A 27834-nucleotide genomic window follows, 5' to 3' on the forward strand; every position below is an offset into this window, starting at 1 on the left:
ATGTGCCCATCGACTTGCACTGTTAATCTTCGCGGTGCTGGCAGGGCTGCTGCGGGCTGGGGCAGGGCTTCCACACCCCCAGCTGTGGCCGAGCTGTTCTGCTGCTCCATTGCTGCTGTGTGTGAAGCCTGGCACCACAAAACCCACCCCAGCAGCAAAAAGGAGGGAAGGAAAATGACAAGCGATTAAAAACTGCTAAGGAAGTTTTAAAATCTGTTGGTGTCTCAGTCCATGAGTGATTTCTATCGCCATAATAAATTGCATGCTATTGCTAAGTCTTGCAGACCAGTGTCTAAAAAAATCAATTATTCACAGAAATTCTTGCTGACAGCTTGGAATGGCAGGTCACTGTTCCGTGGTGCGCTTTTAGCATCTTCAAGCAGCAAACCTGGTAAGGAACAGCAAAGGGGAGCAAATGCAGGCGAGCTCACTGGCATTCGGGTTGGTTTTGTTTAGCAGGGTGGCTGGAGATGCCCTGGCTCTGCGGGCCCAAGAGATGGGCAGAAAGCAGTGCGGTTTGTTTGTTGCTGTGGCATCTGTGCTGATCCTGAGTGGGGCCGGGGCTGGGCAGCAAGGGCCGCATCTGGCCCCATATGCTGACACTTGTGCTCGGGCCATCTGAGAGCAAAGGGGTGACAGCTGCTGCCAGGGGGCTGGGCAAGTGGTGCCAGAATTGTCACCAGTAGGGAAGTCAGGGACTGTGCTACAAGTTGGGACAGCAGAAGGGAAAATCTTTTTACAGGTTGACCCGCATTGCTGCAATATTGGAGTGTTTAGCTGAAAGAGAACAGACAAACCTGTATTAAATGGTTTGTTTTAAAACAACAAAGTGGCTTCAAAAAAACAAGCTTGAAAATTTTTCGTATTCTTTTTGAATAAGTGCTCTGTGCAAACATCTCTTACATCTTGTCGATTTTGGCCAAAACTGTTTGCAGCAAGCACTCTAAAGTGTCCACTTAGGCTTTCATTCTGGGGTGGATTTTGCAGAGACCGAGGCGGGTCTGGCCAGCTCAGCCCGCTTCAGCACTGTTGGGCCAAGGCAGCACCAGTGCCATGCTCAGCTCCTCGCCCCGGCTGCAGGGATTTCGGCGGCGCACAGAGGTTGTCACTGGCAGGCAGACACGGTGTGGACGTGAGAGGCCACCTCATCAGGGGACATCTGCTTTTATCAGCGGCATTCACCACCCTAAGCGTGTTTGCACAAACCAGGGCAGCTGTTAGAGGCAGATAGTCTGTTGTGGGTGCTGTGTGGGGCTCTCGTAGTGCCCAGGTTAGCGGGGATGCACAGGGACACTCACATCCTTCTTGTGGGACGCAGCGGCCGGCTCCTGCGGGGTGCAACAGGGCCGAGAGCAGCGGCCTCTGCCCTGGCCAAATGTAAGGCAGGGCGTCCTTCATCCACCCATGGCTCCGAATGGACCTGTCCTTTCCCCATGAAAGTAGGTCTGAGGTTTTCTTTTGGCTTCTCCAGTTGGCAGCGTTTCAATGAAGTGTTGAGGTTCTACCCTTTCTATTGCAAATTAAATGTACCAAAAGCCGTATTAAAAGCAGGAGATTCCTGATATTGCCAGGGCATCTTATTCATGTTCAGTTTTTTCATCATGCGTGTTCAGATAAGAACTTCTATTGCGCACCCTGTGCCTGTTTGAGATGTCGAGGTTGCTAGCTGAGCTCTGCCAGCTCTCCTTGTCTGCACAGCCCACTGAGGGCCACCAGAAGCACCCGCCAGTGACTTGTGTGTTGAAGCTGTAGCTCTGGAGCATAATGGACAGAACTGCTGCTGGTTTCTCTGTGTTACTTTCTTTACCTGCAAAAACCAGTAAAATCTGAGTCTTGCTCAGTTTACTGAAGATGTAGTTAATTTAATTTTGGCAAGAAAACATTGATAATTATGTAGGGAAGCCAGAAAATGTTGAATTTGTTACCAGCTTGCTTTCAGGTTAAATATAAAATTGATGAACTTAAGTGTTTAAAAATAAATAAATAAAATTCATCTCCTCTAAAGAGAAAAAGACAAATGGTTTTACAGGATTCCTCAGAGGTGCTAAACCGTTTTGTAGGTGAAAAGCCACAAAGCTGAAGCATGTTCTGACAGAATGGCCTTTTCCTGGCCCCAGTGGTAGGTCCAGAGCTAATAACATGTTTGTGTTAGAACTGGCTGGACAACACGGTTTCAACATTTTTCTTCTTTCTGCATTTTAAAGGGAACAAAAACAAGGACAATTCCACCAGAGCTTCTGCTCTCAGGCATAAGGGCCAGGTTGTCCTATTTGGTTTTCCACAAACAAGTGCCCGGAGCCTTCTCCAGAGCCCAGAAATGCCCATCAGAAACACTGTATAAATCAATACCTGTGTGAGAAGTGCTCAGCTCTGCCACAGCAGCCGCATCAATCTCTGCTCAGAAAACCTGCCATGGGAATGGTTTGGGCCAGCTCTGCTGTGCTGCCCAAGGTGGCACTGTTCAAGCACACCATTTATTGCATTCACCCATCCTTTTTCTGCCTGTAACTTACTTGCAGGTAAAGAGCATATAGCTGCTTATAAATACTAACAGGACTCTTAGTGCTCCTGGGATCTTGGTTATCTCAGTAAGAAGGGAGGCTGTTGTGGTAAGGAGAGGGTTTGGAAAGTTTGACTCCTGCAAGCGGTTGGTGGTTCTCTGTCACGCTGGGCATCTGTATGGGCACAGCGAAGGGCTCACCAAGGAGTGGCGGCTCCTAAACCTTGTGTGTTTTCCCATTGATACCTGATCCGTGTCAGCAAGATGCTAAATACCAAGTTGGATGCTGAAATCTGGATTTTTCTGGCCTTCTTTAGCATGCCTATTTATTTTTATTTAGTGTGTGTTGGTTGTTTTCTTGCAGTTATTGTGATGCTGAAAAAGGCTTTGAGCATTGTTCTGAGATAATAGATTACCTTTACTATGGCCAAGGAACAAATTTAACTGTTCTGGTCATGGCAGTTGCCAGTGGAAGATGCAGTGCCTGGCTAATGGAGCCCACGTACCGCTTTGCACCGCCTGCAGAAGTGTTGCAGTTGGCTGCACAGGTTTAACAAATGAGAGGTTATTCATGAGCGCTGGGCAAAAGTAATGATGCAAGTCGAAAATATAAGCCTACAGGCTTCTCCGGCCCACTGCTCCCTCAGAAACACCTCGCCAGCAAGGACGAAGCTCAGAGCCTGGCTGGGGACAGCGGGGCCAAGGCAGCAGAGTGGGGTGTGGGGAGGGCTGAGGACCCTCTGTAGATGAGTGGGCTGTTGTGTAGCCGGTTGCTTTGATCCTTGTAAATACCAGCGCTTATTCTGCAAGAAGCAGGGCCATCAGACCTGGGAGATGAGCACAGCAAGGGCCAGACCCCTCATGCCCAGACGTGGGGGCTTTGGGCTGCCCCAGTGGGTCTGCCTGCACACCTGGTGCAGTCAGGGTCTAGGTTGGTGCGCAACTGAAAAGCTTGTTTCAAATTATTCCTCTTAATTTTATTCTCCATGGGGTCTTTATTTTAGAAACAAGGCCACAAACTGTGCATTGTGCAAATGCATCGTTTATTTATTATCTGCTTTGGAATGACAAAGAGGGGAGCCCATCAGCAATATTAGCTCCGTTCGCTAAACAATCGGCCACAAAAGCAGCTGCTGGCAGTACTTCCATGGGTCATCTTTATTTGGGAACTGCTTGCATTGAGACATAACTCTGGTGTGCTCTATAGGGGATGCTTGTGGTTTTTTTGGTTTGTTTGTTTTTTAATTATTATTTTATCTTATTTTTTTAATATAGAAGCAATGGTGAAGAGGTAAATGGATGAATGCTTTGAATTTACTTTAGGTTTAATGGATCCTTCCCGTTCTTGAAAGCTGCAATATTAACTTTTCAGAAGTGTCACAACCTACTTTTCCAGTGCTGTTGGTAAACAGACTAATAACATGCAGAAAACCCATCTGTTCTTGCTTTACTGGGGACTTCATCAAATACCTCATTTTTCATTGAGTTCTTATTTCTCAATTAATTGTTCCCATAAGAAACATACTCAGTATCCTCCTTGTTGCTAGATCCCAGAGTAAAATCTCCAGATGAGAATAACCTGACTTGAAGTAAATTGGCAAAAAAAAAATCAGTGATGGAGATGGCAGTCCAGTGACTGGAACAAATCCTCTCTTAAAAGAGCACCATGGAAGACACAAACAAGAACCACTTTACACCAATCCTGCACATTATTTATGTTGGAAATAGGAGCAGATTGTGCACGTTGTCAGCAAACCCTAATCTAGCATCTCAGTGATATGTGGCTTGGATTTTGCATGGATTAAAATTGCTGGCAGCCCCTGCAGACGGGGAGTATTTCAGAGCAGAGCTGCGACGTGGTTAGTGTTGACTCCTAAATCTCACCGTGGCTTGTTCGCTACATCGAGTGGCAAAAAAGCCGGATGAAAAATGCTGGGAGAGAGTGAAGGAGGAAAGAAAAGGGCTCGGTATTGTAAATGGGGATGAACCAAATTTGTCTGGCTTAGATGTGGACCTGCCTGTGCAGGGTTCTGCAGGATGCGGATGTGAGACTGCCAGAGCGCATTGCGAGGGTCTTGCTCAGAGGCAGAAGCCAAACATTTGCTGCTGCCTGATGATTTTTGCTCCCTTAGCAGGCACGACAAGACCCTGAGGTAGGCTTCACCATCGCCTCTCTGCCGAAGGGCGCCCTGAGTAGTCAGGAACTGTGCAGCGGTCAATATGTTCCTGTATGTTGTCAGACCTGGAAGTAGGGATTGCAGCTATATAGCTAATATAGCCCTATGTATATTAGCTATTATAACTAATTGGCAGCCCTTCGTTAAGGTAGTGGAGGCATCCCGCAGCTCTCAGCTGCATGGGGACAGCAGCAGCGCCTGCTCAACCTCAGCATCGTTGGAAAGGTGATTTAGTGGTTTACTGCCTGCTGCGTGCGGTCAGATGTGAGGTGCAGCAGGATGGGATCCAAACCGAAATGGCCCCGGAACCCAGAAATGGCTCAGCACTTCTGGTGTCCCTTGTTCCTCCCACCAGGTACTGCTGGTGGGTGCCCCTGTCGTGTCATGCTGCAGAGCGGTCTCCAGCTGGGCGTCTCATTTAACCACCACAACACAAGTGTGGGCAGGCACCTCATTGAGTACCGAGGTGTGAACGCAGCCAGCAGAAGCTTTCTTCAAATCCTTTCCTGCTTCCTCTGCATGGAAACTCTTCATCAACGGGACAACAAACTTTTTGAAAAAGCATTTCCATGTGTGGGTGATGGTGGCCTGTGAGAATGAACAGCAATTGGCTTCCCCCTTTCACAAATTTAAAATTAATTTTCCAGTAGAAAACCAAAATACTTCATATGAAGTATTTTAATTTGGAAATGCTGAAGTCGGGCAGATGCAGGGCCCATGTATTGCTAACAGTTGTGTTTCTTTTTGGACTGTGTTCTGAGAGATAGATGCCTCCTGCAGGCACCTTGCCACCTTGCTGTTGTAGTTGTGCTGGTCCCTTGGCAGGCCCGCTCTGAGAACGCATGCCCTGGGGACACTGCCCCAGGGACACCCACCCGTGTCGCTGCAGCTGGGCCAAGGCACCACCGAGCGGTGAGCACGGAGCTGAGCCTGGCCCTGCCCGCCCGAGGGGCATCCTCCAGGTGTGTAACAGCTTCCAGCAGCTCCGTTTTAAACACGACTCTCAGAAAACAGAGAAAGAGATGGGAAAGGGCAAGCCGCTCCATTGCAGAGCTTGCTGACGTGAGTTGCTGTTAGCTGTTGAAGCAGGTCGCTCTGTGGGATGGGCGAGCTGCAGGGAGCCTTGGGGGCGCGCTGCCCGGTGCCTGCAGCATGATGAAGGGGCTGCTGCAAGTTGTGCAGCTTCCAAAGCCCGGGCTCCCCGCTGTCACTGCTGGGTTGGTGTCACCTTTAACAGCAAGTTCTTAAAAAACCGTGCCAGTGTGTGAATCTCCTAGGGGCAGGATAAGCTCCTCGTGGCAGCACGTTGTTGCTGCAGCACTTCACGCAGCTGGCAGCGCAGCCCTGGCAGGGCTCCTGGGCAGCACAGGCGGGCGGCGTGCTGCTGGCCGAGGGGGAGAGGCTGCTTCATTTCACATCCCGGTTCTAACTGCCTTTTTTTTTCTTTCCTTTTGACATAGCGAGCTCTTCCAAGAGCTCTTCTATGAGCTTGCTGCGGATGTTGAACATCATGCCTGTGACTTCGGGGACAGTAATTTCTAAAGCGTGCTTTTGTAAGGAAATAGACTTGCAGAAATAATATCATCAGCCTGTTTGTTTTCTTCAGGGTTTGTAGAACCTAATGTTCCGTCTCTTTCTGGCATCTGGCTATTACAGCATGTTTTAGTTGCATTAAATAGTCAACAACAAGCAACACAAAAGCTTGAGTTACGTGTGTATGGGAATAATGAGGCAAAGTCGTGGATGGCTCTATTTCTGCACAAACAGCGGCTGGCTATCTTGACAAAATGCTTTCAGGTAATTACTGCTATGTTTTAGACCATTTTGACATGTACTTATGCAATGTATTTGATTTTCATTTTCAGTGTTTTGCTATAGGGAAGGAGAAGGAGCACAGGAAATGTACAATGGGCAAGCGTGCTTTACTTACTCTTTCATTTCTGTTTCCTTATCAGCAAAACATAAATCTGCAGCTTGCTGGCAATGAAACCATATGGTAACTCTTCCTGACATATCGATTTTGTAATACAGATAATCCTGGCTATGCATGAGAAGAGATATTTTGGATTATTGTGTCTTAATTCTTACATTGCTCTATTTTTCAGTGCTTGGAAATTATGTATTTGGCTTTTTCTGGACTCAGTGGCTTGTGTGAATTAAGAATTTATAGAGTAGGCTCCTCTTCGATGTTTTGACTTTGGGGGCAGTTATTTGTCGTACAAAATAATGTGTTTATTTGCTACAGCCAATGCCCTTCTTCTGTGCTGTCAGACAGCAGCAGCAGACTGAGATTCTTTTCGAATGCTGGGTATCCTCTTAGTGTGAAGTCAAGCTAAGAAATCAGCTCTTGCTTTACAGGATGCACAAGTATCTCTGAGGCATTTGGCTCCTGGTACCCTCAGCCACGCTGGCTGATGGATGGCTACTGGTGGTCTCGGCTCAGCCCAGCCGAAGCTGTGCGTTGGCGTGGTGCACGGTGTGGACGAGGTGCTTCGTGAAGGCTTTTCAGCGAGTCAAATGAAGAAGCAGGAGTCTTCACAGCTTCTGCTGGAGTTCAAAATCGAAAAATGATTTTCAGCCTTTGCTTCATAGGGATGTATCAGCAGATGAGTTTTCTTCTTGTGCTTAGGAGTAGTAGCCAGGATCTGACAATGCAAGCAGAGCACAGCCTGGGACTGGTGAACAACTTAGGAGTAGTGGGAGCTGGGTTCAGAGACACGTATCAAATCTAGGACTGATGCCATGAAGCTAATCAAAACTAAACACATCATTAATTTTGATGTTTATTTTAAACTACTCACAAATGGCTGATAGACAATGCCTCATGCATTCCTCCCAGCTTTAGGTGCTGGCTGCCAAGTGTGAATGTGTTGGATTTGAGATGCAGCTATTGCAAAAGCTGCATGAGCAATATTTAGTTTTTTTTTTCTCAATATTACATTACTATGTACTAAGAGTTACTGCAACCCAAGACCTGAACGTGATATTTTTCTAGATGTTTAGAAAATAAATATAAATCCAACTATAAATCTGGCCAGCACAAGCGTTTATGCAGTACTTGTGTTTTACTTCAGCAGCCTTAAATGTGGGCCTCAGCTGAAAACAAAAAATCCTGATTGTGGTAGGTTTAGTCAAATACACATACCTGAAGAGTATTCAAAGGATAAACCTATAGAGCTCATCTGCTTATATAAGTATGAGGATGGAAGCTCACTGAAACAATTGCTTTCTGGAAATGAATCCGTAAAATTAACATAGCAGAAAAGTGAATGCAATGAGGAACCTCAAGAACTTTATAGATCCTTAATAGCAAGGGATGCTAGAGCTTACAAGCAGGTCTTACAAATTAATTATTAGAAGACTCTTGCTGATGAAAATTAGGGCAAATCTGATCCAGAGATGTTAAATCTGAACTTGGATAAAATTCACAAACTCATACTGGTAAAAATCCATGTATGCATTTCAATAAAAGCTCTTGTAAAAAGGAGAAAGTAGTGATGCCTTTAATGGTTAGACTTTGGTGGCAAGGAATTATGTTGAAAAGCTCGAAGAAGAAATGGTATTTCTTCTACAGTGAAATGCAGATACTTGAAATATAGTTGATGAACTTTTGGCTAAGGATCTGTGTAAATCCAGCTATAGAAGCTTTCAAAATTGTGTCTCTTACTAGATGTTGTCAAGAGGAGTCTTGAAGTTACTGCCTCAATTACATCCATCCAGGAATGTCACCTGACGATGATATAATGCTCTTACAGCCCCGGCCAAAGCAAGGAAATAGCCACAGCTTAATGGGACGTTGGCTAAGGAAAAGCTGGAAATCTTTACAGTGCTCAAGTGAAGAAAATATTTTATAATCCATGGCTCATGAATAATGCAGTCAAGGTCACCGACATCTGGAGGTTTTAATCACTCTACTTGTACCATTATGGGCAAGGACAACACAGGAGAGGGCAAAGAGCACCTGCACCAGCTACAGCTGCACCTATCACTCAGAATGGTTAACACTGGATTAAATGAAGTATGTCCTGAAGGAAAAAGCTGAGTGCTAGGTTATCTGTTCTTTGTGGAGAAGAGGCTGAATAACAATTCTAGGTAAACTGGCAAATCTACTGAAAGAGTCTAATGAGGACTGTCTAGGAGGCTAAGCAAATGCAATTTGATTCAGATTTGGCTCTGAATTACTCTCTGCATCTCTTGCAGCTAGAAGTGTCACTGACATGAACTCCAAGTATGTGATCTGGTACCTAAAAATAGCCTTGAAACTGTAAAATGCAAAGAGGTAGGTACTTTGCAGCTTATGCCGATGGTTTTTCGCGGCAAGTGTCTGAGTGATCCAGGTGGAAAGGAAAGCCTGAACTTGTAATGTGCTGAAGTGAGGAGCAGGATTGTGCAGGTGACACACCTCACATGTCCCAGGAATCGGTTGTGGGAGGGGAGGACAGGGGATCAAGGGAAACAGAAAATAGTTGCTCTTGTTGAGGCAAATTGCTGCCATGGTGAGGAATGGAAAGAGGTGGCAAAACAAACAGAAATAATCTGCATGGAATTACAGAAGGCATGTTTTTAAAATCTAATGCTCAGTGCATATTTACGTAGTAGATTAGACAAGTAATTGTCACTGTGGCGTTTGTTTGGTCTTTTGCTGAGATTCCCTTGGTTCCATTTTTTCCAGGGAGTTGGATTTTTTAAGAGCACAGACTGAAGACGGGCAGTAAGCCTGTCTCCTGCGGCTTGATTGGAGCAGCTTAATGTCAATTAATGACTGGAGGGGTTTTAGGTATGAAAAAGGAAATAGATTTGATATCAACATGTAGCTCTGTCCAAGTGCTCTTAAGGAGGCTATTAAAGCTCTAAATTTCTTTTTACTTGTACATGCGGAAAGCATATTTTCCTTCTTTTTTGTGTGTGCGTGCCACCATGGTGCTTGCAACCCTGGCCTCGCAAGTGCCATCCCATTGCCTCTGCCAGTGGCCCTGCTGAAGTCATCTGGAAGCCAGCTGAAAGATAAGGAGCTTGGATTCTGATGCAGAAGCAGTGCTGCTGTTTAGTAACTGTTAAAAAGGGGTATATAAAGCCTTCCCCAGCTTCTGTCAGTGCACAGGAACAGAGAAAATGCGAGTGTTATTGTCTTTGAAGTACAGCAGGATATTATCTGTTGTCTTAATGACTGATCATTAAAATTTATGTTAAAAATTAATGTGAAATAATGAATATTGTGGCAATAAAGCTCAATGTATAAAGCTAGTGGCTGACAATAGGTTGCTGAGAGGAGAACAGCTCATGACTCAAAGAACAGCTGTATGAACTGCAAAAAATTAGAGAAAAGCCTAAGGAAGAAAAATGTACTACAAATGAAGGATAAAGCAGAACTTGTAACTTGAAAATGGAGATGTATGTAACCATGCTGTAGGTGCACGTCTGTCTTTCTGTGACCTCTCCCTGTACAATGCCCCTTGAACCTGGTGGCTCATTTCAGCCGAGGTTAGCAGAGCTGCTCCAGAGATAGGGAGATGCTGGAGGGTTGTGAAAAGGTGCTACCAAGGAGACTGGAAGGCTGAAGTATGCAATCAGGCCATTGGATCCTGGGAAGGTTGCATGGGGAGGCTGCGTTATGAATATTCCCCGCATGGAGGATGCCAGCCTGAGTACTTAATTAAACACTTGGAGTCAAGCAAGGTGGGAATCGGTAGGAGACCATGCCACTCATAGCGTTAAGTTTGGTGGGGCTTTTTGCTTTTTTTTTTTTTGATTTTTTTTTTCCTTTTTAAATTTTTAGTATGTAGCAGACTAAGTAGATACTGCTGCAGGATGAGTACAGCTCCCTTTGTGCTGGGATGAGAGCAGCGGGGCTGCTGAATGGCGCTGATCGGGTTTTGGCCTTGGGCTGGTGCTTGGCAGAGCCGGCAGCGCTGCCCTGGCAGAGGTCTGCTCTTTGTTTTACCCAGCAACTTGGACTGATTTAAATTGAGGTGAGCCTTCGCTTGTGGCTCGTGTTGCATTGTTTCGCTTTGTTTTTGTTCTGCAGGACAGTGCAGCCGCATATTTCCTCCCCAGCTTGGCACACTGGAGATCATTCACGGCAACGGCACTGCTGTGGGGACGGTCATCGCCTTCCAGTGCTCAGCCGAGCACCAGCTGGAGGGGCCGGGCGTCATCACCTGCGTGTGGAAAGGGAACGGGACCCAGTGGACCGCAGGCATGCCCTCCTGCAAGCGTAAGGGTCTTCTTAAACAATTTCCAGTCCCTCCGGGCCGTGGTGTATTTATTTTGCCCCACGTATCTCCTGCAACATGAGGATTAATTCTAGACATCTGCGCAAGGAAAAAGACAAATTCAATTTCCTTCAAGGTTGCCCCTGTTGACTGTAATTGCACTCCATATGTGTTCTGACATCATTAATTATCGTGACACAGAAAAGACTGTCAGATTTATGCCTGGCCTTACGTCACTGCCTCCAGTAGCGTTTCACCCAGAATAAGCATGGCTCCGTGGCTACAGGGTGTACTGTTCTTCTTTAGAAAATGTGCAGATATGACCAACTAATCTGCAAACATATTTGCAAACCCTCTAATCTACTGGCATTCTTTTCTGAAGGTTTGCTGTGAAAGAAACACAGTGATATTTTTGAACAATTTTAGGTTGCTGCCTGTGGGCAGCTGCATGGGAAAGTTACTGTATTAACAAATAGCATTTGAATGGCAACAACATTGCCTACCTTTCATGCTGTGTTCCTTCTTAGTAATTTGACTAGAAGTAGACTCTAGCAAAACTCTAATACGTGGTACCTCTAAGCTTTGTGGTGTTTGAATTGAGAAGCTCGGTCTGTATCTCAGACTGTGTATCATTTAAAATCATTGATAGATGGGTAGCTCTCTTACACACTTATCAGTCCTTCTGAAATGCAGCTATTCTTATCTCTGGTTTAAGTGACCCCATTAAAGAAAAGAAATGAGAGAAATCCTCCCCTTGAGAAGCTGCAGCAGCAGAAAGCTTTGTGTGGAGCTCCACTGAACCATTCCTGAAGCTTGTATTCGTGTTGTTGGAAGAACTAGACGAGTTTTGAAGCAAGATAAGGTTTAGTGCTCAGAATGAGCTGGCAGAGATCTGCATTAGCTGTGCCACACCACATTCCCACTCCTCCTTTTGTCTGGATAATTCATTTCCAGTGTCAGATCACTGTGAACATGGAGCCCTACAGATACTGTTCCTTCCATCTGCTATCCTTCACCCGAGCAGAGGAAGACTTGGTGTGTTTGGTCACTGCCTGCCAAGTACGATAATCGTAGTACAGAGCCATTCTTGCTATAAAGGGCTTCTTTAAACTGACCTATCCTTTTCAGTATTTGAGTTTGCAGCTCCACTCCTTGTTAACCATTGATTAAAAGAGTCTGGCAGCTCATCTGCATTTGATATACTGATGAAGTTGTGCTTTTTAGCTACTGCAGTGCTAAAGGCATTGTGTTTAATTAATTGCAGTGCTAAAATACTTGTGAACAATTCATCAGTGGCTTATAAACAGGGGATTTTTAAACAGCCCAATTTAAGGCCTGCATAGCTTTAAGTTGAAGCCAAGATACTTTGATATCTTAACACGTACTGAGGTGAAAATCCTCATTAAACTATTATTAGCAGAAGTGTGAAGCATGTAGGTTTCAGCATGGTTTAATGAAAATGTGTGAGAGAGGGATAAACGTGCTGACCTCAGAAATGTGCTTTTGTGTTTGGTTTGCTGCAGCCATATCAAAATATGAGACTTTTGGATTTAAGGTCGCAGTGATTGCCTCCATTGTGAGCTGTGCCATCATTCTGCTGATGTCTATGGCTTTTTTAACCTGTTGTCTCATCAAGTGTGTGAAGAAAAATGAAAGGAGGAGGACTGAAAGGTATGTCAAGAAAAGGCTTTTAAAACTGTCATAAGATGTGTACATCATGTGGACCCCATTGCTGTGAGAGCAGAGAACTTTAAAGTTCCTTTTCAGGACTTGATGTTTACAACATTACAGTGATGGTAATTACTTCAAATTCTTCATTTGTAGATTAGACTGTAGGTGTAGAAAGGCTTGGAATTCAAGACTATTTAGGCACCTAATTTCTGTTAATATTGGATGACCTAAGTGGACCTGGGCAAATCTGGATTTATGCAGTTACTGGACGTGCAAGTCTTACTTGCTGTCCCAATCTTTCTCGCCTTGAATTATTTAAGTTTGGCTGTATTTTCCCTTCTTTTCTTCCCTCTCTTTCCTTTTTTCCTTTGCTCTCGTTGAACTCTGCTGGGAAATTTAATCAACGTATGTCAAAACCATCCAAGCCCTCACCATCTGCAAAATCTACTTAGAGCTGTCACAAAGATGCGACAAACGAGTGCTGGAAAGGAAAGACATAGGATTTTGTCATCTGGCTCGAAGCACAAGACGGTGGGCAGAATTATAAACAGACAATGGAAGAAGTAAAACTCACTCATCCAGTCCATTATAAAAACTTAGTGTGAAGGGTGACGGAGAGACCAGTGCTAAAGCCAAGCAGCAGTAGTTCATGAGAGCATCCACTCAAACTCATGTGCTGCACAAAGTTTTCTTCATGCTCCTCCTTTTTATTTCCCTCTCACTGTTCCCAAAACTGCATGTAGCTCAGTGGGATGGCTGCACCCCATCTCAAGCCAGTAAGCACTTTTGTTGATTTTTGACCACCTTTTGTTCCCAAGAAGTGTTTGAATTGAGGTGAGGCAGAGGTGAAGTAGAGAGAGTGAGGAGGGCACAAGTGAAGGTCTCTGTGCTCCAGGCTGTGTTTTATCTAGAGCTGTGTGGCAGCCAGACTTTCTCTTTGGGGGGAAATTCTATAATTTCAAAATATGACTGTAACCAAAATACAGACTTTCTATTCCCCTTGAAAGGATTTTGCATGGCAAAAAAGTCTTTGGTGTCATTCCTAGTATTAGGTTTTCACTGACAGCATGAAATAATTTTTGAAATGAAAGGGATGACTGACACTTGTAGAATTGCTGCTTTTCTTTTTGATAAGACTGTTCATACCAAAGTCCTCATTCTTCATTTATTTTAAATGAAGTTTTGTCAAAATTAGCCATTCACATGACTTTGATGTCTTGGTATTTCCTTCTTACAAAAGGAAAAGACCTTTACACTGGACATTTTGACCCGGTTCTGTCATCAGGACATAAAATGATTCTCTTTGCTGCAGGCTTCTCTGTTCACTGCTGCCCTCTGTCCTTCCTCCTGTCCCTTGAACCAGTGGCTCAAGCCTGCCCGATGCAGGACTGGCTGCGGTGCTGCAGTGCTCTGTGGAAGCATGGCAGGTGTTGTGTGGTTTGGCCCCCTGTTAGAAAACAACTGAGATCATACAGAAACTGTGTTATGTGAGAAAGAGTATCTCATCCTGGCACGAAACTTTCTCAGCTTGCAGCCTGTGCACCCAAATGCCAGATGATCTGCCTGCGGTGTTCGTCTCGCTGCAGCCAGGAGGGTCTGGGAGCTTGGGCAAGTGAGGGTCTGCACATAGAGACAATCTCTTGTTTCAGATCAGCTGATGTAGTTGGAAAATGTGGACCAATTTCTGGATGCACAAAGCATTTCTTAATCTGAAAAGAAGCTGCAGGTCTGATAATACAAGCTGAGGACGCTTGGGAGGGGGCTGGCTAAGGAAGTATCTCTTAGACCTCCTCTGAAAGAAAAGGCAGTCCGGTCCTGCAGAGCAGGGAAGGCATCCTCATCTGGCCTTTGGCTGTGAAGTCTGCCTGTACGCTTTTTTTTGGCTCTGTTAATAGGCCTATTAAAAAAGGTCACCTCTACCTACAAGCCTGTCTTCTAAGATATCTGATGATCTTTGAAGTGCCAGCAGGACGTGCCATCCTGTGCTTTACCCTACACTTGGAGAGACAACGGACAAAAGCTTCTGAACATCCTCACATAATGCGGCCTCCTCACGGAGCTTGTCCTGCTGCACAAGCATAGTGCCCGTTTTCTTTGGTAGAAGCAGAACTGCATCCTGAGAGGACAGAAAAGACATGAAAATCAGCGTTGCCAACTCTCAGAGTCTTGTTCCAACAATCTTAATCTTGTCCCAACAGCTAGTGTGAATGTCTGACTGTGTGAATCTTAGACTTCTTTTAAAAACAAGAAAAGCAATTGTGATTTTTTTTAACCCCAGAGCTGTAGAGCACAGCATGAGAAGTGCCTTCAGCATATCCAGAAGAAAATTCTGAAGGCAACTAAACAAGCCCTACTCTTAACAAAGGCAGTAGTTACTGCCTCCAGTTCATCTGTTAAACCTGCCTGGGGATTTTTGAATCCTTTGGAAAGGCAGTGCTGCAAAAATTCGCAGAAAATATATATTTTTTTCAATAATTTATTTCATAAGAAGGTAATGCTCTGTAGTCTCTTCATGTAGAACAGGATCTGGCCTGGTGTGGTGTCACTGATAAAGGTGTCTATAAAGAACATTGACACAAGACCATTCCTTAAGTGACTTCCTGTATTACTGAAAAAAAAATCTACTGAATCAAATATATATAATTACTGGGGTTTTGGTCCTTTGAACTATCCACAGGTGCTTGTAAGACAATTGCTCTTTGTTGCTGGTGTTTTTGTTTGCTTGGTTTTTTTGTTTGTTTATTTATTTATTTTTGAGGAATGCTAGACAATGCTAGATAATACTTAAAAGAACACAATTTTACAGAATAATATTCATGCTATTTAAGACATACTGTCCCTTACGGGAAGGAGATATTTAAGTTTCTGGAAAATTGGCTTGCACTTGAAGTTCAGCGTGTATTTAAATGCTGTCCTCAGTAGACACAGGTTTAGATTTAAACTCTGGTGAATGAGGGCTGTGGTCAGAAAAAAGCTCAGATATGTAGCTGTTTATTGCAGTACTGTATTTTACCCTTCGCTTTATTCACAGAGATATGCAGCTGTGGTACCAGCTCAGAACTGAAGAACTAGAGAACATGCAAGCTGCTTACTTTGGTTATAAAGGAAGAAATAACAACAACAACAACAAGAAACTCAGGAATAAATCTGTATTTGATGACGTGACTAACATGGCATATGATAACCAAGGTTTCTACAGGTAAGGCTTTTAAAACGTAGTGGGTTTGAATGAGTTTGTTGAAGAATGTTTAGGGTTTGTCAAAGATGTATTGAGGGGACTGCCCCTGGGGAGGATGTGCTGCCATGTACGGCCAGGGTGTGCGCTGGGGGCAGCTGTGCTTGGGGCAGGCTCTGCTGCCTTGTGTGCTGTGTTAGTGCAGGCAGAGCTTGCTCGCTGGGGCAAACCGAAGGGGTTTCTTTGAACTTGCCTGCCCTGTGGGAGTTACTGTTGCCCAAAGGTAGCACAGCAGAAAAACCGAGGGTGACCTCCACCCAGCACTTAGCTTCTTTCACCTGCTTGCTGTCTGTCCTTCACCGGTGCTTGGTGAAGCCTGGTCTGCAGGGAAGGTTGTGCCAGATTAAGCAGAGAGAGGTTTTTAATTGGCTTTGTTAAGTTGATGCTAAACTGCAGCAGGTAAGTTGCTGGGCATTGCTGTTGCATGGTATCAAGGTGCCAGCTTGCCTAAGAGCCTTAAGAGAGGAGCCAGCCAGGGCAGCTGGGGCTGTGCTGCAGCCCAAGGTGAGCACCGAGTGCTAGTGTCAGTCCCTCAGTGACCGTGAGAGCTCCCTGGAGAAATATTTCATTATCAGTGTGTCAGGTCAAGCACGATGGGATCCTCAGCTGCCAGGTGCAGCTGCAGCATAAATGCCACCAGGGTGTGAACCCTGACCCTGTGGCAAAGAAATGGCCAAGCTGAAAAGATGTGTGTCCTGTAGCATGGATGCATGCATGGTGGGCAGACACATATTTTGTTCAAAATCTCTCTGAATGTGTCCAGATGTGTTGTTGCTAACAAATGAAAAATAGAAAAATGAATGTGTCAAATTATAATTACCGTTTTGCTATTACCATCCATATAAATACATGCCATTGTGTTTTTGATGCCCTTTGAGTTCTGCTTCGTCATCATGTGCATCCTTATTTATTTTTAATTCACTGCTCGCTTGTACAGCTTTTATGAACAGCAGTATCTGTGATTTGCAATGGTTACCTGCTGAAAACAACTTTATGCAAATTATAAAACTGCTTCCATGTCACAGTGCAGCTGGAAATTATATTCAAATGGAGCATTTACACGAAAGTCTGATGGCTGTTTAATCAATTCCTAGCTTTGGGTGACTCCGAAAGATGTATAAACCTAATTAAATGATGATTATAACCTAGACAGTTTTCAGAAGACTCCGCAATTTTTAATTTTGGGCATCTTCAATCTGTTACAATGCAAATGCTTTGTAGAAGTATAATCTGCTTTTAAAATAAAATGGATAAACTTACAGAGGGCTGTCCACAGGGGTTAGTGCTCTGCTGGAGCCTCAAGCTCCTTCTGGCTCTTGTCTGCACCACTCCACAGGGCAGAAGCTGTTGTATTATGTTTACCAAATACTGTACATCTTAACTGAAAGTAGCAGGGAATATACAATTCTTCTGGATAAGCAGCTTCTCTGGGGCCAGATGTCAACAATTTTATCATTTCTTTAGAAAAATGGAGAGCTTATAGATCTCCAGTGGGAAAAAGCAGAGGGCAGGAGGATAATGCCTGTGAGCTCTTTGGTTTTCCTGCATGGAACAATGCAGATGCCATGTTCAGCACCAGTGTGCGTTACCACCCTTCTGGTACACGAGAGTCACTGTTAATCAAGGCCTGCTGGACTTTGTGGTGCAGAGGTGGTGTGATCCTGGCTAATCGCTAACTAGAGCAAAAATCAGCCAGAAGAGCCGGTGTATCAGGCTGAGCGCACCAGAGCCAACAGTCTAGCGTAGTCCTCCATAGAGAATGGAAGCTGCTTCTAATCAGAGATAGAAATGGAATTTCAGCTGTTACAGACTTAATAGAACTGTCTTGGAATCGCTCTAGGAACAAGCGTGACCTGTTATCTGTTCGTGCCACGCTCCCTTTCTTCACCCAAATAAGATCTACTTAATCAGGGTTAGTAAAGATGTTCATTTCTCCTGTTTAATTCTGTTAAATGCACATACGTGCGCAGGATGAGATATGGAAATTATGCTGACGCCTCTCATGCCGCATCTGGAAGACGGCAAGTGGTCTGTCAGCTCTGTGCTTCGCTTGTGAGGCTTCATTTTCGTGTGTAACCATCAGGCCAGGTCTCCCCATCAGGTGCCCAGGCCTTGCTGCCAGCAGCAGGATGGCACGGGGCAGGTGGAGCTGGCTTGTGCTGTGAGGACTGCTGGCCTGAGAGATGTTTACTGCCCGGTTATTTCTGTGGTGCCTTTCTCCATTTAATGGGAAGCACGCTGTTGGCAGCCTCTGTCTGAGGCATTTCCTACCTGTGCGTGCGGTGCCGTGGTGTTACGGCCTGCATTGTCTGAGGCAACGGGCAAAGGCGTTTGGCATGGTTGGAAAACACAGCAAGTACGAGGGCAAGCGAGCCCAGAAGAAAACTTAAATATATTGTCTGAGAACTGAAGTGTGCGTACATGGTCCTGGACAAACCAAAAGGTAATTTAACTGAGGCTTGTGCTAATGTTTCGGACATCTGGAGGAATTTGTGCAACATACTGCTAGGCCTCTAGCGGAGTCGGGAATCCTGCTTTGTTTTTCTCATAAGGAACTGCACTAAGATAAAATGGGAGGCCGCCGCTTGTCAGCCTGCCCTTTTCCTGAGGGCTGCCAGGACGTCTCTGGGTTGTGGTGGGAGATGTGGCACCGGGCTCCTCGCCCCAGAAGGGCAGGCAGGGGATCAGCGAGTGACGCCGTTTTTACCACGACATTTCCCTTCTGTGCAGAAGGTTGTTGTGCTGCTTTGGTCTGGAAGAGTTGGGAATGCCTCCACCCTTGAAGAAGACCCTCTTGAGTGTGTCTCAGCCTATTTTTGGCTAGACAAGGATGTAGGTTGTGCTGCCTTTCAGACTTAATTGAAATAGGTCTAGGGACTAACCGTGTAACATCTTGGTTTGCCACTCTATGGAACAAAAATACTGTAGGAATAAATAAAATAAAAAGCCAGTTCTTTCAGGCAGGTAAGGTATTGGTTATGTTTTATAGAGTAAGGAGTAAAACTATAATTTGTTAAAGTGATACCTTTGTTTGCTGATGAGATAATTTTGACTGTAATGAGGTGCCATAACAGAGATCCAGAATGCTGACATAGAAGTTATAAATAATACAGGAGCCCAGCTGTTGGACAGCAGAGGCTCCAGCGCATTGTTCTGGGCCTGCCTGCCATGAAATGAGGTCCTTTTTCCCCTTGTGTTTGAAGCTTGGAACAAATGTGATGAATATGTAGTTTTGCTGGGAAATATTGAATTTTAATGACAACTCCTGTAATTATAATGAACCCCATTCTGGCTGCTTGGGTGCACGAACAAGTTGCTTTAAAATGCTGAGAAATAGGTCTAATGAGTACCTGGGATCATTACGGCGTAGTCTCTGTGGATGCCACCTCTTTGGGGTGGATATAAGGAACCATAAGGAGATTTAAAAAAAAAAAAAACAAATTGTAGCAGAAGCTCTTACATGCAGGAGCTGCAAGCGTTTACAGCATGTTTACTCTTTTATAATGTTTGAATAGTTAACTAACATTGAGTAGCGAATGGCAAGTTACAAGGCGCAGGGCTGCTGGGAGGGACGTGTTTTCCTCCACGTTGCTTCTCAGATGTTTGGAGCCTGGAACAGAGATAGCAGGTTGCTGCAGGATGCAGGGGCTGGAGACAGATTAGCTCGAGGAAAGGGTCTGTCAGCTCCTGGAGGGAGATTAGCTGCAGCTCTGTGCCCGCAGCCAGAGGAGAGCAATGCCCAACAGCCTGCGGAGCAGCCCCAGGAGGCAGCAAGGCAGAGGCAGGGCTTGTCACCACCGGCTGTACCGGGAGCAGCTCGCCCAGCCGGGGTGCAGGGTGCAGCCGGAGGGAAGTCTAAAATCAGGAGCATGTTCTGCAGCCTCTAGCATTTTAAGATTTAAGTCTTCCCAGTTCCGTGTGAGAATGAAAGCAGGATTGTTGAAGTCGTTCATCCAAAGTGGGAGGCCTTCCTCAAAACAGCAGATAGCGTCATGTCTGCTTTGGATTAGATGGTCACCGTGGGTCTCACGGGGACATTTGGTGTTGCTGGGAGCTAGCACGTGAAACGCCATTCTGGATTTAAGAGTTTTTTTGCAATTGGTATGTTCCTAAGCAGTAAATATTGGTTTTGAGTCAGTTCTTTTCTAATGAAAAAATATTTTTCCTTCCCAAAATGACCCCACAGAATCTTTCTCTGGGATAATTCACCTGGGCAAGCACTGCCTGAGATGAGCAGTCCTCCTCCAACCCCAGCAAACACCTCTGTGGGCTGCAAGGCTGCCAGGGCCATCAGTCCTCTGCCTCCTCACGGCACAGGCAGTGTGTCAGTAACGGGGAGCCTAACGACGCTGTCCTGCCTCTGCGCCAGCTGCTCATGGTGTCTGAGAGAGGGAGGTGAACACCAGCAAGGGGGGATATTTAAGACACCGGTGTCGATAAGAAGAGCGGGGTCACCCTAGCATACTGCTGCCCTGGGCTGTGTGTAGCTGTCCCGCTGGGACAAGTTCGTTCCTGCAATCCCCTGCCTGCACTAAGGCAGAGAAGTTCGGCAGCTTGAAACAGCAGCCGCCTCTCTTCCATGAAGCAGTGCTAGCCCTGCCTCTGTGAGGAGTCACGAAAATGTGCCCCATCTAGCAAAACCATGGTGAGGGCAAACTGTGTTTGGCATCCACACTCAGTAAAAACACAGATGCTGCTTGTGCCATAGCACGATTGTTCATCTGCACATGAGAAAGACAGCTGTCCCAGGAGAAATGCTTAGAAGTAGTAGTAAGAAAAAGCAGAGAGAGCTTGTTTCAGTTTGCATCAACTTCCTAATTACGGTAAGAAATAGCCACACCTAGGGAGGCCTCTATTTTCTTTGCTTTTTCAGCATAGCAGGCCTGTGACCTGTGCTGGGCTAGGCACTCCCTTGATTCAGGGCTGTGCTGTTATTTTGCAAGGGCGAGTTGATGGTCCGGTATTTTCCACGCTCAGGAAGAGCTGAATTTAACTGGAGACTGACTCCTTTTCATCTTCTGTCAGCTAAGAGGACAACCAGAAAGAAACTAGCCCAGCTCAAAAATTCATCTAAAGAGCAGCAAAGAAATTCGGTGATTTTTTTTTTTTTTTTTTTTCCCTGGTGTGGAAGCATTTGGAAGAAGCCATGCATTCAAGATTTGGACTATGCTGAGGTGAATTATTTTACAGAGCTCTAGGCCAACTTATAAAACATTCTCTATGAAGTAGTGATCTGAGTGCAGGAGTGAGTCAAATGGAAAAGCCCATGTCTCAGTAGGTTTAAAGTCCTCCTGTCAGATATCCACTACAGCTGGAGCTTATTATCAAGAAGAGAAAACGTCTTCTGCAGAGAAGCAGGGTAGTATATTCTCCCACAGAAAGTATTTTTAGTGTCTGAAATTTTTGTACCAGAGCCCTTTCTGACTACAAGATGCATTACCAGTGTACCTGGCAAAAAGCAGGTAAGGGCAATCCAACAACAAAGATGTCCAAGTGAAAAGATTTTGCAAAACTAAAAATGAACCCAAAAAAAGCCAACGTGCTCTTAGGAGAGGCAGCCTGGCATTTGAGTCAGTCCAAGAAACCATACGTGGAGTTGGTGAAGTTAGCTCATAGCTTTGGCCTCCACAGTAAAACAAAGTGCACTTTCTTTTTCCTTTTGATTTAGTGACTATAATGGTTGAAGTTTTCCACTACCTTTTATAAGGCATTGCATGGGAGGCGCAAATCAGAAACTCATGTTGCTCTAAATAACATTACTGTGTGCCCAGGCTTGCTGAGGAGCGTGGCTGTGGGCCAAAGGACCTCTAGAAGCATGGACAAGTGGGGGAATAATACATGGCCACATTCCCACCTTTCCCTCTGCCCCCTGAGGGCACCTTCCCAGCTGCTCTTCCCCTCTGAACATGTAAACAGAAGAGGTTAACAAGCTGAGGGACCTGATGACCTTTCACTAGCAGGATGGCCTTGTGTGGGTTTACCGCAGTGAAAGGGGATGACACTTGAAGAAAGGCCCATACTGAGAGACAAACTGCTGCAAAGCTTGATGGAAAACAAAAGTAGAAGAAGAAAAAAAACCACCAGACCAGCCAGAATGACTGTCAAAGCTCCCCAGCAGGAGTTGTAGCTCCAGAAGATGCAGCAGGGGAAGAACCACGGGAGCAAACCATCTACAATAGCAGCTTACAAGCTTTGCAAGGCGGTTTGAGGTCCCCAAAGGCATCTGCTGCATCTAGCAATGCCACAGAAGGCTTTTGGAATTCCTACTGGGTTGTATCTTCAGTAGATCCATCTTCATAGTAGAAGTCCAAATGCTGTGGGGCTGGCTGAAGATACCTTTGCCTTGTGAAAGGTCATCAAGCCTTTCCCCTACACATAGAGCTGGATCCCTGGTTCTGCCCGAATTCTCTGTGCCGTGTCCTGACAACTCTGGCTGCACAGACGGAGAGCTCTGTGCTCATTTTTTCCCCTCTGAGCCCAGCAGGGGCAGCTGGGCTCCCACCTGGGCCCATGGTTGGGGTAACCACGTGTGGGTTACCCCCACACTTTGTGTCTGGCATACCTGCAGTCTAGACAGATGTGACGTCTGCTCCTGTTTCCAGGCCTGTTGAGATGTTGTAAAGAAAATATTTTTTTATTCTGGCATTTCAAGGTGCTGTGTTCCTGCATTGTTCGTTTTTAAAAGTCATTCTGGGTATGTGGCAGTGAAAAGTGTTTTCCTGAGGAAACTGATTTATCTGGGTGCTTTTGAAGGTCAGCTGTTTACCAGAGGGCCGGACCCCTCTCTCCCTCCAGAAAATCACTGTTTTCTTTTATGATCAGCCTTGCTGTCAGGAATTGCTTGGGTTTGTCTGAAAGCCCAGGCGTGCCGAGCTCAGGCCTGTGGGTCCCGCTGCCCGAGGACGTGGTGTGTGTGCGAGACGGTTCGCAGGGCGTCCTCGTCACCCTGCGCTGCCATGGATGTGGCCCTCCCCGCTCTGCTGCACGGCTTGGGTTGTGGAGAGCCAGCAGCGGGCTCCTCAGCTGCTGCAGGAAGAGGTGGGGAACTGATGTTAATTGATATTAATTGCGCTCCATGGAGCATGCAGTGAAAGACTGCAAATGGCAGGTGCCGCATTTGGTTTGGTTCCCTGCAGAAGAGGGGTGACTGCATGGCTCTGAGGAGTGGAGGGGAGGACACCCAGCTGGCGAAGGCACAGCAGAGGGGCAGATTTCCTTTTCAAGCCCTTTCCGTAGATCACTGCCCCCTGCAAGTTGTCCCACGTTGAGCTTCTCCATTCGTTTTCCCCACGTCTGTTATTACTGTGCTTTGTGCTTCCCCCACCTTTCAGAGGCTGGAGTCCTCCAGCACCTCCTGACACACCTATTTCAAAGAAACACCAGGCAGAGGAAATGAGCTGCGGTTTTGTCTTGGGGCCCTGTCACAAAAGGCAGGATAGCTAGCTGCTAAATTTGACCTATTTCTGAATTTCAGTCTTAATTGTTGCTGCCATGAGTGGGGAGGGTGTGTGCCCAGCACCATGTGCTTTCAATAAAGCTGCTATTATTGTTTTCCTAATGATTCCGTTATTACCCCAGAGTATTGTACAAAGTCACCAGACATACAGCAACAGAAACCCCCCTCCCAACCTCCAGTGTAAAAATCTCTTTTCCGAGCCTGTGCCAGCACCAGGCAGCACTGCCGTGGCCCCACTGCTCGGCTGTCCCGCTCACAGCACTTCCCTGAGGGCTAGGATCAGCTCCCCAGCCCCAGAGCAAGGTCCTTGCGGATCTCCTAAAACCACTGGCAGACGGTGTGGTGGCTGCTTGTCTCCCCAGACAGGAGATCTGTCTTTATTTCCCCTCCCAGTTCTACCAGTTTCACTGTGTCCGCCCACCGTCAGGGTGTCTCTGCAGTGTACTTTCCTAAATTGTTCAGGAGTTACAGGACGCGTTTCCTGTTTGCTTAACATAATAGAAATAAAAATACAGTGAAAAAGAAAGTAGAACTGACCAAACCAAGAAAGCCTCGCTCCTGTATTTAAGCCGTTTGCATCCATCCTTGTCAATTGTAAAGTATCAAGAATCTAAATAGAAAATCCAGCATTTGGCATTCTTGGATGGGCTTCTGTTTCCAGATAAGAGCGCAGGGAGGTCTTCTGGTCTACTTACTGTGATGGTTTGGAGTAGCCCAGCTGGAAGTTGGCCGTAAGGAAAATGGAAGTGGTAGGAAGAGGCCAAATTTCCTCTGTTCGTGGATAAAGCCCAGAGCGCTGCTGAGGGTGGAAGCAGCAGCTGGAGCCGCTGTTGGTCTGACAGCCACGTGTGCAGGGGGGAGCCCTGCACCTTCATCTGTCCCCTCTCAATTCTGCAGCCCTCTTCTTAGCTCTCCTCAGCCTCTGCTGGCTAGAACCCCACTGAATTCACTGTCCCTCCATTGGTTGTAGGGTTCAAATACTGCTTGAAGATATCTTCTCCCTGTTTATTTTCTTGCTTTTAACTTGAGGCTCCTAGACGAAGTAGTTAAACCTCGTGTTTGTGTGGTGCATCTGAATGCAGCAGTGAGTGCAGAGTGCCTGCCATCACCTCATCCTCGACCTGTTTCAGCCCGTGGGCAGCTTACCAGTTTGTGAACTGGGAGGAGCAAGCCAGGAGCACAGCCGTCTTCGTGCGCTCTCATCCAGTTTGGCTTCTGCGTTGGTCGTGAGCTGTGGGTAACTGCAGCTCCACGATGCACGGCTTTACAGGAGACGTTGGAATGGGGTGAATTCTGCAGGAGCAAGCTTTATTTATTGTGCAATAACCAGAATACCTAAATTTGAAATATAATCCTGGCAGGGGTATTGCACAGCTACCCTGTGCAGAACTTTGTCCTGGTTCGTCTCCCTGTACATGATCTTTTGATGTGATTTTTGTTTTGTAACTATTGACGACCACCTCCAGAAGATCGAAGGGAGTTACTTGCTGTATAAGAACCCATATGCACAGCACGGGTATGTCAGCAGACTTCCTTTTAGGCACTAAGGCTGGCAGCATTGCCCCAGGCAGCTGCTGTTCCCTGGTGGAAGATGAGACACCGCAGGGGAACTCAGATGTTGTTCTGCTGTCGGACACAAAAGCACGTGAGGGGCTTGTTGGCACGCAGAGGTTACAGCAGTGCAGTGGTCAGTGCAAAGCGGGAGAAGTCACCAGGCTACTGTTTTGATGAGTAGATGAGTTTTGTGTTGTCCAAATTACAGGTGGGTAAATTCTGCTAACCCAGGCACTCCTTGCTGAGCGTGTTGTGCCCATGCTGATGCGGTGCCTTCTCCCATCAAAAGCAGAGGTGGTTTAAGATGTCTTTACACTACCTGAGTGTAGTTTGTGCCCCAAATAATTTTGTAATACAGCTTTCCAGTGAAGAGCAAGATTTGTTGTCCTCTTCGAGAACGATGTATCTGCAATGTCTGTACCAGAGCAGCAAGGCTGTGGTTATTTGGTAGCTACGTCGTTATTTTCTGATGTTCCCCTGTGGGTCTCTGGGTTCCTATATGTGAGCACGACAGCCCTTCCTGTGAGTGCTGCTGCCTTTGTGCAGCCAGTAAATGCAGCAGGCAGGCTGCGCTTCCCAAACAGCTGCTCACATGCGACAGGGTAAGCCTGGGCTGCGAGCCGCGGGTGTGCGGCTGCTGCTGCACCCAGCGGGTAGGTTCCTCGGTGAGCCACCTCGGGTCAGCTGCTGGTGCTGGGCCGGCCCTGCTGCAGGTACCCTGACACGGGCCCAGCCCATGGACCCCTCCTGCACGTCCAGCAGCAGCGAGGGCTGGCACGAGCCAAGGTGTGGCGGCGTGGTGCAGGCATCACTGGTAGTTCTGCAAAGAACCACCACCACCCCTCCTGGGCACAGCTGCCCGCTGTGCTCCCAGCAGTGTCCTGCTAGCCAAGCAAGGACTTTCCTTATGCACCACTCTCAGCATTCAAGGGCTCTTAGTAATATTCTCTAGGTAGCACAGTATTAAATTGAACCCAGGGACCCGTTCTATGGCAAACAAATCTGCTCCAACCGCAGATAAAACCAACCTCACCAGTCTTTTTGATCAGCTTTTACAGAGAGACAATTATTTGCCCCGTTGCTGCCTACTGTTTTTAATGGGGGAAGAAGTGAGCCTATATGTTACAGCGCAAGCTGTCGTATGCCTAATGTGCAAATAAAACACGCTGGAAAGTTCTGTATTCTCGTTAGAGCGAATGAAACTGAAAAAAACTTTTTTTCCTTCATGCTTACAGATTTCAGGAGGAGTGGACTCGGGACATCGCAGCCCCAGGGCGTAGCAAAGACAACGTTCAGCTGCACCAGTTCAACAGCAGCAGTGCACCTGCGAGACAGGTGGTACCAGGACACAGTGCTGCAGGACACGCAGTGAATTCAATACACGTGGTTGAAGTGTATGGACACAAGGCTAGATACAACAAACCTAGCTGTCAGATACCTGGATAGCTGGTGTCTGAAATACACTTGCTTTTCTGGACCAAAATGAAATTTGGATAGAAATAACGTGCCTTAAAGACAACGCAGAAAGCTAACTACTCATTTGAATCTGAAAGTTTTATATACTCCAAGATGGTTATTTAACGGAAATACTTCAAGGTTTGATATAACTAAAATAATGAATGTTGAGGCTGGCAGTCAGCAGCCATCCTCTGCAGTGTGCTGTGTATTGTGACAATGGCAAAAGCATCATATCGTTCTTCTATACCTCTAGAGAGAAATGGTAGCTGGTTTGTATCTTTGCCTCATACAAAGTCACTGACGATAATTACACATAAAATTACAACCTTCTTTTAACCTGTGTTTTTTGTAAACATTTCAGAAAGAAAAATCCCCCATATTTTTACACAATAGTATGTTAGAACTACAATAAAACGTTGTTTTTAATTAAAAGCCCCCTGTGCTTTGCATAAGGAAGGCCGTATTGTTTGATTTATCTTCTATGTATTTAGAGGCCGTGGCAGGTGGGGTGCAGTACAGGCACATCCCCAGCCCGCCAGCGTGTCCGGGAGGTGCAGCACACAGAGGGGCGCCTTGCCTTGCGGCGGGACCCTTCACCTTGCCTGGTGACACCGCCGCTGGGCAGCGATGGCTCACGCTGCCGTGACAGCGCGGTGCGGCTGTGGCACAGGTGGGAAGGCAGCGTGGGGACAAGTGCTGCGGCTGAGCACGACACGCAGCAGCTGCATGCAGCAGGAGCGCACTGCAGGAGGCACGGGATGTCAGGACGCCGGCACAGGGCTCAGTGATGCCTGCAGCATGGCCGTGAGTAGCACTGAATAAAGGGACGATGCGGTTTTTGGAAACGTGTCTTCTTTTCCTGTTATCGGTCCGTTCGCTGTGTGAGGTTTTTCTGCTCGATTTTTTTTTTTCTATTTTGAATAGTTAAGTAACTGATACAGCTCTTACTCTGCTGCTTATATGCACACACGCATGTATCCTATAGCTGCAATATGGTTGTTTTCGTTCAGGTTGAATTGTTATTTATTCTCCCACCATCAGGTATATGGTCACGTTCCTGTCATGACGGAAATATGATCTTACAGTAAGCCCCAGTAATTGTTCTATTGTCCTGCTTGTTATGACTCAGGCATCCCCTTAGGACTTTCAGTTCTGAGGTTTCAGTTTTGAAATTCAAATTATTGTAGCTGCTGGCAGGCCTAGCAATGCCCCATCCCATCCTGGCCATACTCAGCGAGGCTCAGAAACATGTGCTTACTCTCAGCTGTGTGGAAGTTGCAGCGAAGAAGCCTTGGTTTTGTTCATAGTAAGCTCAGTTCTATACATTAATCGTGCAATGCACTTCTTCATGTGTGCTGCAGAAAGGATACAGGACGCACTTCTCGGTGCCTGGGAGGAAGCCGCGAGGTCTGGAAGCCTTGGGATGTGCCACAGCAAGTCTGGGTGCGAGGCAGTCGCTGGTGGGGATGGCCGGGGACCCTCGCAGGGTGCCCTCCGGTGGAAAATGAGATGTGAGGAGGTGAGGTACATCTGTGTCCTGTGCTCTGCTCAGCCTTGCTGCTGGTGTGGGG

At 46.4% G+C, this 27834-nt stretch overlaps 1 protein-coding gene across 9 annotated transcripts in view; it reads left to right on the forward strand.

The window, feature by feature from the left end:
* SUSD3 (sushi domain containing 3) overlaps positions 1 to 26715 on the forward strand; it is a 72351-nt gene extending 45636 nt beyond the window's left edge. For 3 of the 9 annotated variants that reach the window (XM_040568154.1, XM_040568153.1, XM_040568152.1), the window contains 4 exons: positions 10703 to 10891; positions 12413 to 12560; positions 15592 to 15759; positions 26041 to 26715. In XM_040568154.1, coding sequence (XP_040424088.1) covers positions 10703 to 10891; positions 12413 to 12560; positions 15592 to 15759; positions 26041 to 26251 — 716 coding nt within the window. In that variant the 3' untranslated portion in view covers positions 26252 to 26715. Of the gene's footprint in view, positions 1 to 5965; positions 6475 to 6957; positions 8770 to 8877; positions 8957 to 10702; positions 10892 to 12412; positions 12561 to 15591; positions 15760 to 17259; positions 23806 to 26040 lie in introns of those variants that run through there. The other 6 variants (XM_040568157.1, XM_040568159.1, XM_040568158.1 and 3 more) reach the window with 5 other exon arrangements.
* Positions 26716 to 27834: the final 1119 nt, after the last annotated feature.

Source organism: Cygnus olor, chromosome 10 (assembly GCF_009769625.2).
Source record: "Cygnus olor isolate bCygOlo1 chromosome 10, bCygOlo1.pri.v2, whole genome shotgun sequence".
Classification (NCBI taxonomy): Eukaryota; Metazoa; Chordata; class Aves; order Anseriformes; family Anatidae; genus Cygnus; species Cygnus olor.